This window comes from Nerophis lumbriciformis, linkage group LG06 (genome assembly GCF_033978685.3).
Source record: "Nerophis lumbriciformis linkage group LG06, RoL_Nlum_v2.1, whole genome shotgun sequence".
Lineage (NCBI taxonomy): Eukaryota > Metazoa > Chordata > Actinopteri > Syngnathiformes > Syngnathidae > Nerophis > Nerophis lumbriciformis.
The window spans coordinates 19,426,136-19,447,499 of NC_084553.2; the positions used below are offsets into that span (position 1 = coordinate 19,426,136).

The 21,364-nt window shown below is 44.2% G+C and overlaps 1 protein-coding gene across 1 annotated transcript in view; it reads left to right on the top strand.

Annotated features, from left to right (window-relative positions):
* Positions 1–21,364, top strand: part of LOC133608551 (transmembrane channel-like protein 3) — a 169,941-nt gene that overhangs the window by 138,716 nt on the left and 9,861 nt on the right. Inside the window, exons 20-23 of the mRNA XM_061963861.2 lie at positions 3,321–3,431; positions 8,869–8,994; positions 9,075–9,153; positions 18,250–18,578. Of these exons, the coding sequence (XP_061819845.2) occupies positions 3,321–3,431; positions 8,869–8,994; positions 9,075–9,153; positions 18,250–18,578 (645 nt within the window). The remainder of the gene's footprint in view (positions 1–3,320; positions 3,432–8,868; positions 8,995–9,074; positions 9,154–18,249; positions 18,579–21,364) is intronic.

The window sequence follows — 21,364 nt, forward strand, 5'->3', positions numbered from 1 at the left end:
TCTGCTCGGTGAGAAGAATTATCTTATCAGAAAGAAAATAAGCAAATATCACCCTTATTTGAGATATTTAATCTTACTTAGATTTCAGTTTTTGCAGTGTGCCATTGTGTCCTTGGGCAAGACACTTCACCTTGCTCCCTGTGCCGCTCACACTGGTGTATGAATGAAAATTAATATTTGGTGGTGGTCGGTAGGGGCCGAAGGCACAAATTGGCAGCCACATTTCTGCCAGTCTACCCCAGGGCATCTGTGGCTACAAATGTAGCCATCAATGTGTGAATGTGGGGTGAATGAATGACGGGTTCTCACTTCACTGTGAAGCGCTTTGAGTGTCTAGAAAAGCTCCATAAAAATCTAATCCATTATTATTATTCTACACTCCAACTACACGCTCAGTCATGATTTTAATTATTTATGTATTTAATTCAATGAATATCATTCTCTTCTTCTGAGCACTGTCCTTCACACTATGTTCCTTACCGTGGTTGGAAAAACAAAGCTATGTTGACTCTAGCAATGAGCTAATGCTTGTGTAACATGTAGCATCGAGCTATATGTAGCATATGCAATGTGTAAAACCCTATGGAGTTGAGAAGATGTAGTACATAGGCTAGAATCAGAAGTCTAGATTGGGTTTAGAGGAAATGTGCTTAACGACGCTCTCAACTCAAGGTTGTGACGCAAGGTGAGTAAAATAGTATTTTTTTAAATAATCAAATATCCAAATCACATGCCAATTTTGTATATAAAAGAAATATCAAGGTTTAACCAATTAATTTGTCATTTAATACAAACCCCGTTTCCATATGAGTTGGGAAATTGTGTTAGATGTAAATATGAACGGAATACAATGATTTGCAAATCATTTTCAACCCATATACAGTTGAATATGCTACAAAGACAACATATTTGATGTTCAAACTGATAAACATTTTTTTTTTTTGCAAATAATCATTAACTTTAGAATTTGATGCCAGCAACACGTGACAAAGAAGTTGGGAAAGGTGGTAATAAATACTGATAAAGTTGAGGAATGCTCATCAAACACTTATTTGGAACATCCCACAGGCGAACAGGCAAATTGGAAACAGGTGGGTGCCATGATTAGGTATAAAAGTAGATTCCATGAAATGCTCAGTCATTCACAAACAAGGATGTGGCAAGGGTCACTACTTTGTCAACAAATGCGTGAGCAAATTGTTGAACAGTTAAAGAAAAACCTTTCTCAACCAGCTATTGCAAGGAATTTAGGGATTTCACCATCTACGGTCCGTAATATCATCAAAGGGTTCAGAGAATCTGGAGAAATCACTGCACGTAAGCACCTAAGCCTGTGACCTTCGATCCCTCAGGCTGTACTGCATCAACAAGCGACATCAGTGTGTAAAGGATATCACCACATGGGCTCAGGAACACTTTAGAAACCCACTGTCAGTAACTACAGTTGGTCGCTACATCTGTAAGTGCAAGTTAAAATTATCCTATGCAAGGCGAAAACCGTTTATCAACAACACCCAGAAACGGCGTCGGCTTCGCTGGGCCTGAGCTCATCTAAGATGGACTGATACAAAGTGGAAAACTGTTCTGTGGTCTGACGAGTCCACATTTCGAATTGTTTTTGGAAACTGTGGACGTCGTGTCCTCCGGACCAAAGAGGAAAAGAACCATCCGGATTGTTATAGGCGCAAAGTTGAAAAGCCAGCATCTGTGATGGTATGGGGGTGTATTAGTGCCCAAGACATGGGTAACTTACACATCTGTGAAGGCGCCATTAATGCTGAAATGTACATACAGGTTTTGGAGCAACATATGTTGCCATGCAAGCAACGTTACCATGGACGCCCCTGCTTATTTCAGCAAGACAATGCCAAGCTACGTGTTACATCAACGTGGCTTCATAGTAAAAGAGTGCGGGTACTAGACTGGCCTGCCTGTAGTCCAGACCTGTCTCCCATTGAAAATGTGTGGCGCATAATGAAGCCTAAAATACCACAACGGAGACCCCCGGACTGTTGAACAACTTAAGCTGTACGTCAAGCAAGAATGGGAAAGAATTCCACCTGAGAAGCTTAAAAAATGTGTCTCCTCAGTTCCCAAACGTTTACTGACTGTTGTTAAAAGGAAAGGCCATGTAACACAGTGGTGAACATGCCCTTTCCCAACTACTTTGGCACGTGTTGCAGCCATTAAATTCTAAGTTAATTAGTATTTGCAAAAAAAAAAATAAAGTTTATGAGTTTAAACATCAAATATCTTGTCTTTGTAGTGCATTCAATTGAATATGGGTTGAAAAGGATTTGCAAATCATTGTATTCTGTTTATATTTACACCTAACACAATTTCCCAACTCATATGGAAACGGGGTTTGTACATCATGAAGAGTCTGCAAACAATACAGTAAATTGCAAAAATGTTTGGCCTTTTTTATATCTATCACCATGGTTAAACATATGTGCAACATTGATATAATTAAGTTGACAACTTTCAGGTTCATTGTGGGACACTGCATTGCAATGGTTAACTTCACACAGCATGAGAGACAGGAATGAATGAACAGTAGCTGGCGCCGCCAACAGCTGATTGCTTGTATTGCAGGCATTGCTCTATAGTGCAAATTGAGCACTCATCAGTTCCCTTTTTTAGTGCATCCAACATGACCTCTCGTTCATGAGAGTAGTAGCATTTCTATAAATTGTTGTACATAACAGCTGGCAGTGCGCAGCACCAACATGGGAGTACTGTTATAGTTACTGAACTTTGGGTTTTCTGAAACCAGTACTAAGTCTTATGATAGCTTCTACTTAATACAAAATTCCATAAAATTACCTGGGTTAAATCAGCGATTAAGACCAGATGTTTAGGTCAGATCTTATGGGGTTCATTGTGACATCCACTACAACAACTCGTGGTGGGGACTCGGGAGGCAAACCTAAGCATAACAATTACCGGTAGCCAAAAGACAGCTTGTATCCTGAATGACTCTAACATGTGGTACTCCTGTGCCGAGGTACCACTCTATCAACAAAAAAATTCTAAGCTAACCGCTTATCTTTTTATTATTCGCAACAAAGCAAATTGTAGTTGTGTCATATTAACTTATTCTGATTTCATTACCATTTTTTTTTTTTTTTTTTACTTTTTAGACTTGTTTAAAATGGTACTTTTTTCAAATATGCCAGGGGCCAATGAAAAACAAGCTGCAGGCTGCAAATGGGTTTACAGTACGGCCACACCGATGCTTTAATGTGTTTATGCCAATTTCTAAGGAATGAATAAATTAAATTATTGCGCTGACCTCACTTTTTGTCTATTTCTTACAGATCCAACAATTTCTACTTGGCGATGCTGCTTTTCATGCTCTTTCTGTGTATGCTGCCCACCATATTTGCGATTGTAAGGTATCGGCCATCAAAGCACTGTGGACCATTTAGGTAAATATTGGACGTTTATATTCATAGATGTCCGTGGATAATTAGTTAGAGTTTAAGTTTTTTTTTAGATCTCCAAGAAGTCTCTTTTTACTCTCTACCCAGTCTATTTTTGATTGTCATAACAGACAAGTGCAAATAACTGATCATCTCTTTTAAAACTGAACCTTAATACTTAAATGACCGCACCGGCCTCTAACATTTATGCACCATATTAAGGGTGATGTAACATCATCCATGGTGTACTCACACAGACGCTTCCTATCATCAAGTGCAGACTTCAAACTGTGTAAGAATATTTAAATGGTTCAAATCGGTCAAGTAAAATCAGACTTATTATCAACAATATTAAACAGAATTCTGTCCATGTGTTGTCACTTTTGCTACGCATTTGGATGCGTAGCAAAGAGGAGAGGGATTTGTTGGACAAGTGAAAGTATTTGCAGGCAATGAAATGGAACAGCCTTTGTATTGGTGGGGGGAAAAAAAACATTATTGGCCATTTGGTTGCTGAAGGAGAGGAGGTATGGTTAGGAAAATGAAATTAAAATTAAAAAGAAATGTGGACGTGTGATGACCGTCTCTCATGGTCTTATTTACCAACAAATCACTGCTTTAGATCGCTCTCAACAAAATCTACAGTATGTGCAAAGTGTGTAGAGATGGGAATTGATAAGATTTTTCCAGTTCCGATTCCACTTAACGATTTGGTTCTTTTTCGGTTCTCTAATTGATTCTTATTTGTAAAAAAAAAAAATGGGAACAAACAGGTGGATTAGCATCAATTTTGTCTAGTTAAGAGGGAACATTGTCATGAGCTGTTCATGACAGGTCATGTTTGGTTTTGTTTCTCCTATGTTCAACAGTCTATTTCTATATTTCTGCGCTCCTTTTGTTTACATTCTGGTTACCAGTACGCTAATTTATCTCACCTGCCTCGGATTAGCGATCAGGGTGCTCAGCTGATCTTGATCGCTAATCAGAGAGCTTTAAATACTGTTGTCACCCTGACTTCCCCGCTGGTGCAATGTTCGTTACAGGTGACAGTTTACGTTTGTTTCAGTCCATGTTATGTTTTGTTAAAGGGGAACTGCACTTTTTTTGGAATTTTTCCTATTGTTCACAATCATTAAGAAAAATGTTTTTAAAAATGCATTCTAACTCGTAAATAAAAGTCTGCTTACTGCAGAGCCAATGGGAGGTCCTCTATTTCGCCCATAAAACCCAATACAAAAATAATCCAAAAACAGCCAACAATACTCCATTTACATGTCGTGACTTGAACATTAACCAAGTATTAGTGATGTTGTTATTATAAACCTTAACGCAGACAAACTATAGCGGCGCCATGATCACTACCGTGTGTGTCTATTTTGACATGATTAACTGGTGAGCTGCTTCCTCGCTTCTTTGCTCATGGAAGTTGATTGTAGATCATATATCATGTCTCTCAACTGGATAGTTGAAGAATTAGGACGTATTCCGAAGAGTTGGTCAAAACTTTGGCATTCAATTTAGACCTGGCAATGGCGAGAACGACACAAAAAGACACTTGCTTCCACCTCACTTTTCTTTGCAAAGATTGTAAGTAATTTTTCATCTAAACGGGACTATAACAAGATTCTATCATTTGGCATCCTAGTGATATCAGACATTGTACAGTAAATTATGTTTTTTTTATGTATTTTGGGAAGTCTGCAGTGAGTAGTTATCAGTGATGTTGGGTGAAAAAAAGCAAATGTGATGAGTTTTTGAAATTAATGCGCCGGGTATGCTTAAAATGAGCAAAACATGTAAATATTATATCTTACTAAATGTGCTCGTTACTACATTGCATATATACTTACAGTATGTGTATATAAAACCTTGATGGAGGTGTTTGGGTGTTTTTTAAGCGATTTATAAGCAGAATAGAGCGACTCCAATGGGCTGCATTGATTTTTGATTGTACTTATTTACTATTTAAAATGCATAAAAAAGGAAAAACATATGTGTGCTTGTCTTACATAAGGATTGTGAATGATGGGCAAAATTCCAAAATGTGTGCAGTTCCCCTTTAAGTTTCGCCTTGCGCGCCACGTACTCGTTCTTGCGGCACACTGCCTTCGTGCATTTTTTGCCTCGCCAGTATTAAAAGACGTTCCTTACCTGCGTGCTTCCTGCCGTACTTCCGTATCTTGGGAAACATAACTCTCGCAAACATTAAACCGAAACGTGACATACAAGACCCAAAAGGCAACATTGAAGTATAATAAGGCACATTGCATTAAAAAAAATAGAGTAGAACTTAACAAAATAAATCATATGTGGAAATTACACAAGAATGTTTCATTTTGTGACATTTTCAAAATTTTTAAGAATCATTGTCATCCATCCATTCATTTCCATTGTTCCTCTTGGGGTCGCGGTGAACGAGAGGGTTACTTCCCTGCGCCTTTGGGTCGGGGGACGGGCTCTGACTGTGGTGTGCGCGTGCACGCCAAATGGCTGGTTGGAGTACCCGGCCTTCTTGGGGATCCTAGAGAGAGTGCTGCAGGGCATCCCCCCGGGGACTCCAACATTCTACTGGGTGACTTCAATGCCCACGTTGGCAGCGACAGCGAAACCTGGAGAGGCGTGATTGAGAGGAATGGCCTCCCTGATCTGAATCAGAGTGGTGTTCTGTTATTGGACTTCTGTACTAGCCTCTGTTTGTCCATAACAAACACCATTTTCAAACATAAGTGTGCCCACAAGTGCACGTGGCACCATGACACACTAGGTCGCAGGTCGATGATCGACTTTGTAGTCGTTTCATCAGATATGCGACCGCATGTCTTGGACATTCTGGTGAAGAGAGGGGCTGATCTGTCAACTGATAACCACCTGGTGGTGAGTTGTATCAGGTGGCGGGGGAGCAGGCCCAAATGCTTAGTGAGGGTAAGCTAGGAACGTTTGGCAGAGGCTACGGTCTGCCAAAAAAACAGAAACCTGCTGACCGCTACTGTGGATATACTGTAGTTGGGAGGTGGAAGGAATACTTTGAGGATCTCCTAAATCCTACAGACACACCCTGGGTAGAGGAGCCACAGTGTGAGGTCACAAACGCGGACATGTCCATCACTGGAGCCGAGGTTGCTGAGGTAATCAAAAAACCCCCCAGTGTCAAGGCCCCAGGAGAGGATGAGGTTCGCCCCGAATACCTCAAGGCTCTGGATGTTGTGGGACTGTCGTGGCTGACACGTCTATTCAACATAGCGTGGAAGTTTGGGGCGGTACCTCTGTTGGCAGACTGGGGTCGTGGTCCCCCTTTTCAAGAAAGGGGGTGTGTTCCTATTATAGAGGGATCACACTTCTCAGACTCGCGGGAAAAGTCTATTCCAGGGTGCTGGAGAGGATAGTCCGGCCGCTAGTCGATCCTCGGATTCATGAGAAACAATGTGTTTTTTGTCCTGGTCGTGGAACACAGGACCAGATTTATACCCTCGCTAGGGTCCTGGAGTGGGCATGGGAGTTTGCTCAACCAATACACGTGTGTTTTGTGGTTTTGGAAAAGGCATTCGATCGTGTCCCTCGCGGTGTCCTGTGGGGGGGTGCTCCAGGAGTATGGGGTCCAGGATCAGTTGCTACAGGTCATGTACAAGCTGAGCAGGAGTCTGGTTCGCATTGCCTGTAGTAAGTGAGACATGTTCCCAGTGGACGTTGGACTCCGCCAGGGCTGCCTGTCACCGGTCCTGTTCATTATCTTAATGGACAGAATTTGTAAGCGCAGTCAGGGTGTGGAGGGTTTCCAGTTTGGTGGCCAGAGGATCGCATCTCTGCTTTTTGCAGATGATGTGGTCCCGTTGGCTTCATTAGGTTGGGACCTTCAGCGTTCACTACGGCGGTTTTCAGCCGAGTGTGAAGCTGCTGGGATGAGGATCAGCACCTCCAAATCTGAGGCCATGGTTCTCAGTCGGAAAAGGGTGGACTGCACTCCCCGGGTCGGGAGTGAAGTTCTGCCTCAAGTGGAGGAGTTCAAGTATCTCGGGGTCTTATTCACGAGTGAGGGAAGAATGGAACGCGAGATTGACAGAAGGATTGATGCAGCGTCTGAATGACGTGGTAACTGCATTGGTCTGTGTGGTGAAGAAGGAGCTAAGCCGGAAGGCAAAGCTCTCGATTTACCAGTTAGTCTACGTTCCTACCCTCACCTATGGTCACAAGCTTTGGGTAATGACCGAAAGGACAAGGTCACGAATACAAGCAGCAGAAATTAGTTTACACTGCAGGATGTCTAGGATCACCTTCAGAGATAGGGTGAGGAGCTCGGTCACCCGGGAGAGACTCAGAGTAGAGCTGCTGCTCCTTCACATCGAGTGGAGCCAGCTGAGAGGGCTCGGGAATCTACTAGGGATGCCTCCTGGATGCCTCTCTGGTGAGGTGTTTTGGGCATGTCCAGACGTGAGGAGGTCTCAGGGCAGACCTAGGCCACGTTGGAGGGACTATGTCTCACAGCTGGCCTGGGAATGCCTTGGTATCCCCCTGTAGAACTAGAGGAGGTGGCCGGGGGAGGTCTGGGCATTTTTGCTTAGACTGCTGCCCCCACGACCCGGATTCGGATAAGCGGCGGAAAAATGAATGGTTGGATGCATGGAGTCCAGTCCATTGGGGGAAAGCAGAGGGCCATAGGAGATCTCCATCCAGGTCATAGAGGAGTGGTCCACACTGATTCATGACCTAAAAGACCTGGCACCTCTTCCAGACAGGTATCTCTCCAGGGATTATCTGTGGCCACCTGGTACTTTGAAACGTTTCTGCCGCCCAAGTGCCATGTTGCCGTCTGACGTCGCTACGCACGTTGTGTAATGAAGTTTTTTCCGCCCACAGTAATTGTTTGAAAAATTGGCAATCAATTTAAAGGAATTGATACACTGGGAACCGGTTCTGAACAAGAACCGATTTTCGATTCCTATCTCTAGTAGTGTGAACATAAACAAAGGTTTACGGTCAACAAACATTTTTCTGCACAGTTATCACTGTATAGTCAGGATTTCAAAATAAAAGCACACTAGTAAAATAACAGTTGCACCTCAATTTCATGTGCACAAATGGCAGCAGATGTAACAGGCAACAAAAGTGAGGCCGTAGACAGACAACAAGTTTGCTTCATTCTGACTGAAGCCGAAAACAGACTATCTTCTCTACCAACTGACTCACTGAGATGGGCATGTCCATCTGGTGTTAAAATGGAGATAGAACTCATGACATAAATACGATACAAAGGCTTTTGAAATTATTATTACTTAATGTATAATAGTTAAATAGGCTTCAATATTTCAAAACTGTTGGCCAACGTTTCGAACAAGCCTTGAAATCGGGCATTTTAGGCAGAAACAATCACAAAAAAGCCACCAGTATCCTGGAGGCTCTGGACTGTGTGCTAATTGGAGTATGTTGAATATGTACCTGTATGTTGCAGTGGTCAAGAGAAGATATATGATATAATATCTGAAACTGTTGCCAGCGACTTTCCCCAATGGTTCAGTAAAGTGATGGGTTACATCACCAGCCCTGTTGTAGTATTACCAGCACTGCTGCTTCTGTTGTAAGACACACTCGCACACGCACACACACATACTTAAGGTGAGAACCGTGCCATAATTTTTTATTTTCTGTCTGTTTTAGCATGCTGATATACTACCTTCAGGCCATCGCCAGATCGCTAAAATTCACCAACAACCTGCTGAGAATGCAGCTCCAGACTGTAAGTTTGTAAAGGACTGACCTTACTGACATACTGCTTGGTTTGAATGGAATGGTTGATTATAATATTATGATATTACTATTACTACTGTACTTGCCAGTTTTAGTGTAAAGTTTACAGTTTTGAATTTTTAACCCATTTACACCATTCCAACGTCAAATTGTTCAGCTGATTCAGGACTAGATGGCTGGTTATCTGCACATTTCAAACAATTCACACATTTTTCCATAGTTTCATTTCCCATGATATACATTTCCATTGAAATTATTCCTACTGTCATATTTCTCCACCAATTTAAAATCATTCCAACAACATTTTCAGCTCATTCATATTTTTCATGGTAAGTATTTTTGACATTCCACAAATTACCGGTTAGACTGATATTTAAAGTTTTACGGCCTTAAAATTCTGAAATTCATTAGTTATTTTTTCCACATTTCTCAACCCATTCAAACACCAAAACATTGAGGCTATCCATCCATCCATCCATCCATCCATCCATCCATTTTCTATCATTTATCGCTTTCGGGATGGCTGGGGGGCTCGAGTCTATTTCCCAAATTCCAAAAATAATGTTCCTATCTTATTTTTTCATTTGTTTTACAAGTATGCCCGTTAAGATCAGTACAGCACAGCGAGGTTGAATTCCAAGATGCTGAGACAAAGGAGATGATATCAAACAGTCTTTAGTAAAAAAAAAAAAAAAAAGCCCTCCACAATAACAGAAAGCAAAAATTATACTGCAGCGAAAACTACGGATGTTACAGTCCGGTCCCAATAGCCGTAATCTTCAGAAACATACAAGAAAAGACAAACACACTGGACTTAGTTAATCAACAAACATACAGTTTATTTTGCTAATTAAATATTACATAAGATGTTTTGGAAAGTAAAGCAAGTCATGTAGAAATACTGGTGAGTTAGAGCTTCCGGCTTCATCTGCAGGGCTTTGTCAAATGGGTAAGGTCCTTTCCAATCAGAGTCTACAAACAATAAGGGAAAGAATCAGCAAATTAAAACACAGACCTGGGCGTATGTGTGGTGCATGTAAAAGGAAGATATACCAGTTTGCATCAAACCGTGGCGATGCACATGAAAGATGCGAATACATCAGTAGAGCAGTTTTAAATTGTGTGTGTGAATTCCTGTTTTAGACACTAATTTATTGACAAAGACTGCGTTGTGTGTGTTCAGAGATGGTTATCCAAGCCTATCATAGATGACCTCCGTCACTTCCCTTTCAATTCATCCAACTTCTCTGTCCATTATATGTAGTGTACAGTTTTGTCCTCAAAGGAGTGCTGTTTCTCTTTGAGGTGCAGGTAGACAGCTGAGTCTTGACCTGAAGAGTTTGCCTGTCTGTGTTGTGACTAGTGCCTGCTTAGTGGTTGTTTTGTTTCCCCAAAATATAAATCAGTACGTTTGTCACGGCATCGACAGCATACAAAAGATTATTTTTCTGGGTATAGGGTGTCGGTCTTTGTCTCAGTGTCTTAACCTGGTTTAAAATGTACTGGAATGTTAATTAAAATATTTTCTGAGTTTTTCAGTAAATCTGATGCATTGCAGAATATATTTGGGTGGACCTGGGTAAAGGGTCGAAAGACTAATCTAATCGAACCATCCGCCAAAAATTGATTCCCGCCTCCGGGACGCGGTGCTTCGTCTGTCCACAACTGATTACTACATAGGACAAACAATTATATTTGTGGTTATCGTAAGGATATGTGTTTGAAATTATTCAAGCCTTTATCTTGTCTTAAAAAATAAACAGTTGGCCATTTCTATGGTATCAATGAGATTTTAAAGGACTGTTATTGAACCGATGTCGATGTGGTAAAACTTATTTTTTGTTTAAAAGCTACAATACATACAATATTAACTGCTCGTTGATGATGCACATAATAAATATTGATATTGTATTCATTAAACCAATGTATTATTGGTTGACAACAAGGGTAAAATACTAGAACACCCTTAGGAGATGCACAGATGAGATGTGTCAATATCAAAATATTATTTAGAATCATTTTTTGGCAACCATTAAGTTGTCGTTTGGGGTGGATTTCACCTTTTTAAAGGGTACTTCAACACGTAAACAGTACAGTATGTACTTTATTATCATGCACTGTATCTAACTCTCTTAAATAATAATAATCCATCCATCCATCCATCTTCTTCCGCTTATCCGAGGTCGGGTCGCGGGGGCAGCAGCCTAAGCAGGGAAGCCCAGACTTCCCTCTCCCCAGCCACTTCGTCCAGCTCTTCCTGTGGGACCCCGAGGCGTTCCCAGGCCAGCCAGGAGACATAGTCTTCCCAACGTGTCCTGGGTCTTCCCCGCGGCCTCCTACCGGTCGGACGTGCCCTAAACACCTCCCTAGGGAGGCGTTCGGGTGGCATCCTGACCAGATGCCCGAACCACCTCATCTGGCTCCTCTCGATGTGGAGGAGCAGCGGCTTTACTTTGAGCTCCCCCCGGATGGCAGAGCTTCTCACCCTATCTCTAAGGGAGAGCCCCGCCACCTGGCGGAGGAAACTCATTTCGGCCGCTTGTACCCGTGATCTTGTCCTTTCGGTCATAACCCAAAGCTCATGACCATAGGTGAGGATGGGAACGTAGATCGACCGGTAAATTGAGAGCTTTGCCTTCCGGCTCAGCTCCTTCTTCACCACAACGGATCGATACAGCGTCCGCATTACTGAAGACGCCGCACGGATCCGCCTGTTGATCTCACGATCCACTCTTCCCTCACTCGTGAACAAGACTCCGAGGTCCTTGAACTCCTCCACTTGGGGCAAGATCTCCTCCCCAACCCGGAGATGGCACTCCACCCTTTTCCGGGCGAGAACCATGGACTCGGACTTGGAGGTGCTGATTCTCATCCCAGTCGCTTCACACTCGGCTGCGAACCGATCCAGTGAGAGCTGAATATCCTGGCCAGATGAAGCCATCAGGACCACATCATCTGCAAAAAGCAGAGACCTAATCCTGCAGCCACCATACCAGATCCCCTCAACGCCTTGACTGCGCCTAGAAATTCTGTCCATAAAAGTTATGAACAAAATCGGTGACAAAGGGCAGCCTTGGCGGAGTCCAACCCTCACTGGAAACGTGTCCGACTTATTGCCGGCAATGCGGACCAAGCTCTGGCACTGAGCATACAGGGAGCGGACTGCCACAATCAGACAGTCCGATACCCCATACTCTCTGAGCACTCCCCACAGGACTTCCCGAGGGACACGGTCGAATGCCTTCTCCAAATCCACAAAACACATGTAGACTGGTTGGGCAAACTTCCATGCACCCTCAAGGACCCTGCCGAGAGTATAGAGCTGGTCCACAGTTCCACGACCAGGACGAAAACCACACTGTTCCTCCTGAATCCGAGGTTCGACTATCCGGCGTAGCCTCCTCTCCAGTACACCTGAATAGACCTTACCGGGAAGGCTGAGGAGTGTGATCCCACGATAGTTAGAGCACACCCTCCGGTTCCCCTTCTTAAAGAGAGGAACCACCACCCCGGTCTGCCAATCCAGAGGTACTGCCCCCGATGTCCACGCGATGCTGCAGAGTCTTGTCAACCAAGACAGCACCACAGCATCCAGAGCCTTAAGGAACTCCGGGCGGATCTCATCTACCCCCGGGGCCTTGCCACCGAGGAGCTTTTTAACTACCTCAGCAACCTCAGCCCCAGAAATAGGAGAGCCCACCACAGACTCCCCAGGCACTGCTTCCTCATAAGAAGACGTGTTGGTGGGATTGAGGAGGTCTTCGAAGTATTCCCTCCACCGATCCACAACATCCGCAGTCGAGGTCAGCAGAACACCATCCTCGCCATACACGGTGTTGATAGTGCACTGCTTCCCCTTCCTGAGGTGGCGGATGGTGGTCCAGAATTGCTTCGAAGCCGTCCGGAAGTCGTTTTCCATGGCTTCCCCGAACTCCTCCCATGTCCGAGTTTTTGCCTCTGCGACCGCTGAAGCCGCACACCGCTTGGCCTGTCGGTACCTGTCCGCTGCCTCAGGAGTCCTATGGATCCACCAATGGGTTCTAGGATTACCGCCACGACAAGCACCAACTACCTTGCGGCCACAGCTCCAATCAGCCACCTCGACAATAGAGGCGCGGAACATGGTCCATTCGGACTCAATGTCCAGCACCTTCATTGTGACATGTTCGAAGTTCTTCCGGAGGTGGGAATTGAAACTCTCTCTGACAGGAGACTCTGCCAGACGTTCCCAGCAAACCCTCACAATGCGTTTGGGCCTGCCAGGTCTGTCCGGCATCCTCCCCCACCATCACAGCCAACTCACCACCAGGTGGTGATCGGTAGAAAGCTCCGCCCCTCTCTTCACCCGAGTGTCCAAAACATGAGGCCGCAAATCCGATGACACAACTACAAAGTCGATCATGGAACTGCGGCCTAGGGTGTCCTGGTGCCAAGTGCACATATGGACACCCTTATGTTTGAACATGGTGTTCGTTATGGACAATCTGTGACGGGCACAAAAGTCCAATAACAAAACACCGCTCGGGTTCAGATCCGGGCAGCCATTCTTCCCAATCACGCCTCTCCAGGTTTCACTGTCGTTGCCAACATGAGCATTGAAGTCCCCCAGTAGCACGAGGGAATCACCCGGGGGAGCACTCTCAAGTTCTCCCTCGAGTGAATCCAAAAAGGGTGGGTACTCTGAACTGCGGTTTGGCGCGTAACCGCAAACCACAGTCAGGACCCGTTCCCCTACCTGAAGGCGGAGGGAAGCTACCCTCTCGTCCACCGGGTTGAACTCCAACGTACAGGATCCGAGCCGGGGGGAAACAAGAATTGCCACCCCAGCCCATCGCCTCTCACTGCCGGCAACGCCAGAGTGGAAGAGAGTCCAGCCCCTCTCGAAAGAACTGGTTCTAGAGCCCTTGCTGTGCGTCGAAGTGAGTCCGACTATATCTAGCCGGAACTTCTCCACTTCGCGCACTAGCTCAGGCTTCTTTCCCCCCAGCAAGGTGACGTTCCACGTCCCAAGAGCTAGCTTCTGTAGCCGAGGATCGGACCGCCAAGTGCCCTGCCTTCGGTTGCCGCCCAGCTCACATCGCACCCGACCTCTATGACACCTGCTATGGGTGGTGAGCCCATTGGAGGGGGGACCCACGTTGCCTCTTCGGGCTGTGCCCGGCCGGGCCCCATGGGGACAGGCCCGGCCACCAGGCGCTTGCCATCGTGCCCCACCTCCGGGCCTGGCTCCAGAGGGGGGCCCCGGTGACCCGCGTCCGGACGAGGGAAATCTGGGTCCTTGTTTTTTATTATTCATGGAGGTCTTCGAGCTGCTCTTTGTCTGATCCCTCACCTAGGACCAGTTTGTCTTGGGAGACCCTACCAGGGGGCATAAAGCCCCCGGACAACATGGCTCCTAGGATCATTGGGACACGCAAACTCCTCTACCACGTTAAGGTGGCAGCTCAGAGAGGAGAATAATAATAATACATTTTATTTCTAGGCGCCTTTCTAGACACTCAAGGACACCGTACATTCGTTAAAAGCAGTGCAACACAAACAATAATAAAAAAGTGGGAAATAGACAAATCAGATCAGGCTAAAATACAACAACAACAGTGCAAATGAGGTCAGAGGGAAAAGGCAGTCTTAAACAGATGGGTTTTCAGTTGGGATTTGAAGTGAGAGGACTGAGGTAGTGTTTCTGAGATCTGGTAGCAAGCTGTTCCAGAGACGGGGAGCAGAGCGGCTGAATGCTCTGCACCCCATGGTGGTGAGACGGGCAGGTGGAACAGTCAGGTGGATGGAGGAGGAGGATCTGAGAGTGCAGGAGGGTGTGGCAACGTGAAGGAGGTCAGACAGGTAGGGAGGGGCAAAGTTGTGAATTGACTTGAATGTTAGGAGGAGGATTTTGAAGTCAATTCGAAATTGTATTGGGAGCCAGTGGAGCTGTTGTAGGACAGAGGTGATGTGGTGGATGGATGGGGTCCTTGTGATGATGCGGGCAGCTGAGTTCTGGACTAACTGGAGTTTATGGAGGGATTTGTGAGTGACACCGAAGGGAAGAGAATTGCAGTAGTCGAGGCGAGAAGTGACGAGGTTATGAACAAGAATAGAAGTGGTATGGGGGGTAAAGGAGGGGCGGAGGTGGTTGATGTTGCGTAGGTGAAAATAAGCAGATCGGGTAATGTAATTGATATTAGAATGAAAATATAGAGTACTGTCAAGGATGACACCCATACTCTTAACCTGTGGGGAGGGGGAAACAGTGGAGTTGTAGTTGGCTGTTGAGAACCTGTCGGTTTTGGATAGTGTTGATTTAGAACCAATGAGGAGAACCTTGGTTTTGTCACTGTTTAGTTTGAGGAAATTGGAGGAGAACCAGGATTTAATGTCTGTTAGACGTCAGCAAGGGATGAGGATGGTAGGGTGGAGGTTGGTTTATTGGAGAGGTAGAGCTGGGTGTCATCCGCGTAACAGTGAAAGCTGATGTTGTACTTACGGAAGATATTGCCAAGGGGAAGAAGGTAGATGATGAAAATGAGGGGCACAAGGACAGAGCCCTGGGGCACACCTGAAGTGACGAGAGAAGGCTGGGATGTGAAGGATTTAGTGGAGTGTGGGTGATTCAAATGGAACGCAGTCTATTGAGGAGGGTGGGGTGGCTGATGGTATCAAAGGCTGCACTCAGGTGAAGGAGGATGAGGATAGTGAGTAAACCAGAGTCAGCTGCCATAAGGAGGTCATTGGTTATTTTTACAAGTGCGGGTTCGGTGCTGTGGAGGGGACAGAAGCCAGACTGGAAGTGTTCATACACGTTGTTAAGTATTAAGTGGCGGTGAAGTTGAGTAGCGACTGTTTTCTCAAGGATTTTGGAAATGAAGGGCAGATTTGAGATAGAACGGAACTTATTGAAGTTGGTAGGATCTGCACCAGGTTTTTTCAAGATTGGGGTTATTGCAGCAGTTTTAAATGATGTAGGAACAGTTCCAGTTGTGAGAGAAGAGTGAATGATGGCAGAAATGAGGGGGACCAGAGAGTGGAGGCAGGATTTAACTAAGACTGTCGGGAGGGGGTCCAGCTGACATGTGGTGGGCTTGGACTTATGGATGAGGTCAGAGATCTCTGAGAGGGTGGGGAACTCAAAGGAGGAAAAGGGGTGGGTGGGTAGATGGAGGTCGGAAGTGACACTGGAGGAGTTTGAACCTAGGTCCTGGTGGATTGTCTGGATTTTGGTGTTAAAGAAAGACAGAAGAGAGTTACAGAAGACAGCTGAGTACAAATGGGGTGGTATAGAAACTGGGGATCAAGTGATATTGTTGAACAGTGTAAACAATGACTTGGTGTTGCCGCTGTGTTAGACCAGATTATGCTGGAGTAATAATTTGATTTGGATTTGGCGATAAAGTCCCGGTAATGCAGAAGGTGTTTTTTGTGCATCTCTTCGTGAACGGTCAGTCCAGTTTTACGGTGTAGCCGCTCGAGCTGCCTGCCTTTGGCTTTCATAAGCCAAAGTTCGGGCGTAGACCAGGGAGCAGAAAGGGTGAAAGAGACAGATCTGTTATTTAGTGGAGCGAGGGAGTTGAGGGTATCATGAAGTCCTGTGTTATAGTGTAAAACCAGCTGTTTGAGGGTGGCTTAATCTTCAAAGTCCATGAAATTGTCAATACTAGAGGAGAGAGAATCCTTGTTTATGTCCTTAATATTACTGAAGGAGATGAGACAGGGGGACTTAGTGGTGGACAGAGTGAGATCGACGTTGAATGAGAGGAGGAAATGGTCGGTGATGGAGAGTTCAGCTGCAGCACAGTCCGTAGGGGTGACACCAGAGCAGCGTATTAAATCCAAGATGAATACATCTTGATATTTGCTTCGATAAGAGGTAAAATGTCTTCTAAAAATATTCTAAACATCCATCCATCCATCCATTTTCTACCGCTTATTCCCTTTGGGGTCGCGGGGGGCGCTGGAGCCTATCTCAGCTACAATCGGGCGGAAGGCGGGTTACACCCTGGACAAGTCGCCACCTCATCGCAGGGCCAACACAGATAGACAGACAACATTCACACTCACATCCACACATTAGGGCCACTTTAGTGTTGCCAATCAACTTATCCCCAGGTGCATGTCTTTGGAAGTGGGAGGAATCCGGAGTACCCGGAGGGAACCCACGCAGTCACGGGGAGGACATGCAAACTCCACACAGAAAGATCCCGAGCCCGGGATTGAACCCAAGACTACTCAGGACCTTCGTATTGTGAGGCAGATGCACTAACCCCTCTGCCACCGTGCAGAGGGGTTCAAACAGTGCAGTTCAATTGACGCAGCATTGATACAATGGCCTTAAGAATATATTGACTTGGATGAATGACAATATTCGCAGACTTTTCACTGAATTCTAAATTTTTTAGACAAATTTGCAATGAAATGAATTTTTCCAAATTTCTCAACCCAATTTTCCACATCCCACAAATGACCGATTTTCCCATAACTCCACATTTTCCTAACGGAATTTCAGTTTTGCTTCAGCTCATTCGCATTCACACACAATTTCTACACAAAATGCTTTCTGTAATTACTGTAGCCTTCTTTTCTTCCAAAGGATGGCCAGTTAGATTAGTTCTAAGTTAATATGAACACCTGGTAAACATTAGTGTGTAGTGGTAATAGTAATAGGAATTCAGATATCAATGATTATTTTTTCATTGTTTTCTTCTACTCTGGCCATTTGTTGACAATGTTTCCTCGTTGCATATAAATGATAAATGATAAATGGGTTGTATTTGTATAGCGCTTTTCTACCTTCAAGGTACTCAAAGCGCTTTGACACTACTTCCACATTTACCCATTCACACACACATTCACACACTGATGGAGGGAGCTGCCATGCTAACCAGCACCCATCAGGAGCAAGGGTGAAGTGTCTTGCTCAAGGACACAACGGACATGACGAGGTTGGTACTAGGTGGGGATTGAACCAGGGACCCTCGGGTCGCGCACGGCCACTCCCCCACTGCGCCACGCCGTCACTGTATAATCTGTGAGTTGCATTAACTGCGCTTATCTTTTTTTACTGACACTAAAGCAATATGTTGTTTCCCCTTAGGAGCGCACTGATGACAAAAAGAAAGTCTTCAACATGGCTGTCGGTGTGGCAGGGATACTGCCGGCTCCAGGAGAGACAGTGGGGGAAAACAAACCCGATGAACAGGAGAGTGACATCACCAGCCAAGATCCTTCCATCCAAACTCCATCCCCGCAACGGAACGGCAGCATCACCAATTTACATACCCCTGGGCTGCGCAGTAACAGCATCCGCACTATTACACAGTCGGCATCTCGTGGAGAGTTGAATAGAGCGAATGTGGCTGGATCCTCCAGAAGTCCTGCTGTGTCCGCACTGCCAAAACATAGGCTGGATCACATACCAAACAGGTATTAGACTGATACATTACTGAATGTACCACTCTGTTGGTTTTCACAAAAGGTGTAACGGTACATAATTCAAAATCAGATTTTTTGGTGAGTGGATTGGACAGTTGCACTCAACAATTTACCATTGTTAAGGTCCTCATGCACAGCCGCTTAGCATCATGCTAGTTCACCAAGCTGGTCACAATTTAAAGTAGGATGGATTCCTATTCCTCAAACAAGATCTGGTGAAGGTCAACCAGCAGTTGTATGTGTCACTCCAGCCTGCCAATGCTGAATCCACAAGTGTTTAGTCACTATACTATAATTCTTCATTCCATCTTCTGCTGACACAACCTTGCTATGCGCAGTCTGTTACTCATTGAATAATACAAGATCTGTTTGTGCTACAGTTGAGCAAATCCTGCAGTCTTTGCAGGACCCATGCACATACAGTAAGTGCTGTCAATCACGTGTCAGTAGTACACCTGTGACTGGCAAACAAATGGCAGCATCAGAAGCTCAAAACAACTTTTAAGTTATCCGAGTGCAATACCTGCAAATATTCATCCAGGTGATTGTATTTAATAGGGAATTGAATTGATCGCAACTGGATTGTTCAGATTGTCAATGTGTTCGCAAAAGAGTGCTGTTACTTTTTACAAGGTGCAGGTGCACAACTGAGTTTTGAACTGAAGTGTGACATGCGCCTACCTTGTGCAGGTTTAGTTTTCCTAATATATAAGACTTAGACTTAGACTTCCTTTTTATTGTCATTCAAATTTGAACTTTACAGCACAGATAAGAACGCAATTTCGTTGCATAAGCTCATGGTAGTGCAGGATAAAAAAGCAATAAGGTGCATATATAAATAAATAAATGTATATAAACTATATATATATATATATATATATATATATATATATATATATATATATATATATATATATATATATATATATATATATATATATATATATATATATAAAATCAGTGCATTTGTCACTGCACTGGACAGCATACACCAAATAGTTTTTCTGGGTAGCCTGTCTTTGGGGTGCACTAGCCGTTGTCTTAGGGTGTTACCAGGTTTGAAGTTTACCTGAACATTGTGTTGGTTAAAAATTATTCTGAGTTTCTTAGACAGACCTGATATATATGGAATGGCACAAGTTATTATGTCACCTTTTTCTTCCTCACCCACCTTCTTTTTAGTCCTAGAACCAAATGCACTTTTTACACAAACAGAAAGCTGGAGTAACCAAAGGTTTTTGTGACTTCCCTCAAGTGTTTGTTATTTACTTGACCTGTTGGCTGGTGGGAACATTATCAGTTTTGTGTTGTAGGGTCTGATTATGTCCAGGTTGTGTTCCGGTGGGTTGTGTGGCTCCAAAAGTAGGTATCTGTCAGTATATGTGGGTTTTCTATAAATCCCAATATAGAAGCCATTTTCTGCTGCATGTGGATGTCACCATCCAAAATTGGCAAATATATGTATTTGACATCCTTACTTTTGAGTAAGTTAATGTGCTCGGTAAAGGCTGGCATTTCTTGGCTTCTGATTTTGACCCATGGAGGTATCTAGAGCAATAAGTTGGAATGTTGAGAGCGTTCTTAGTAAAACTGTCTGACCTCCCATCACCCAAACCCCTCACTTCTTTTTTTATATAGGGCACCTCTGTACCTTCACCAGTGGTCAAAAGAAACATACCTCACCAAAACAAACCATCACAATTCACCAAGCGAAAAGGAGCCAAAACATGTATAGTCCAATGCATGTTCTTGCTTCTTTTTCCTAGGGTTCTATAGGAAGATCGCCTTTGAGATGTCCTTCAGCTTCTGCTGGCAATGTTTAGTCTTCACTCTGCTGCTGTTTGTCAAGCTCTTGATGTTCTCTTCTGAGCTGCTCTTTAGTTTTGTCCTAATAGATCCCTGACTCTTCCTTCTGTTCCTCCTCCTGCTGGTGCAGCTGCTGGTCTGTTGCTGAGCACTGCACTGGGACCCAAACCTGCCGGTCTTTTCCTTGTTCCATAAATGAAGCTATTGATGGACAAGGGGCTTGAAGCTTTGCCGAGACATCTTGTGGCATGACGTTGATGTAGTCTGGGGTTGGTACAGAGGTTTGAACTTGCTTGTGAGTCTTACTGTTTCTAGTGTTATAGCTTCTCATCTCAGCTAGTGAAGGCAATAAATGTTGTGGCCTCTCCCTCTTGGCACTTCCATTCTTCTCCTCTACATTTGCCTTTTAATTAATTTAGTGGTTGCACTTGACTACAGCTTCTCAAGCTTGTCAAAAGAAATGTTGTTCGTGTAAATAGTAGGGCAGCTTCCCTGACCATTAGCTCCACTTCTTAAACATCCGTTTATGATCCATCCCAAAAGGGTCTTTATGGCATATGGGCCATTGCTTTGGCTGGGTATGATGTCCCATGGCTCTGTTACCTTTGGGCTATTATCCAAATCAAAAGTCAATCAATCAATTAAAGTGTACTTATATAGCCCTTAAAACTCAAAACTAAACCCAATGTGAACAATGAGGATTGATTGATTGATTGATTGATTGATTGATTGATTGATTGAAACTTGTATTAGTAGATTGCACAGTGCAGTACATATTTTGTACAATTGACCACTAAATGGTAACACCCGAATAAGTTTTTCAACTTGTTTAAGTCGGGGTCCACTTAAATTGATTCATGATACAGATATATAATATCATCATAATACAGTCATCACACAAGATAATCATCAGAGTATATACATTGAATTATTTACATTATTTACAATCCGGGGTGTGAGATGTGGAGGGG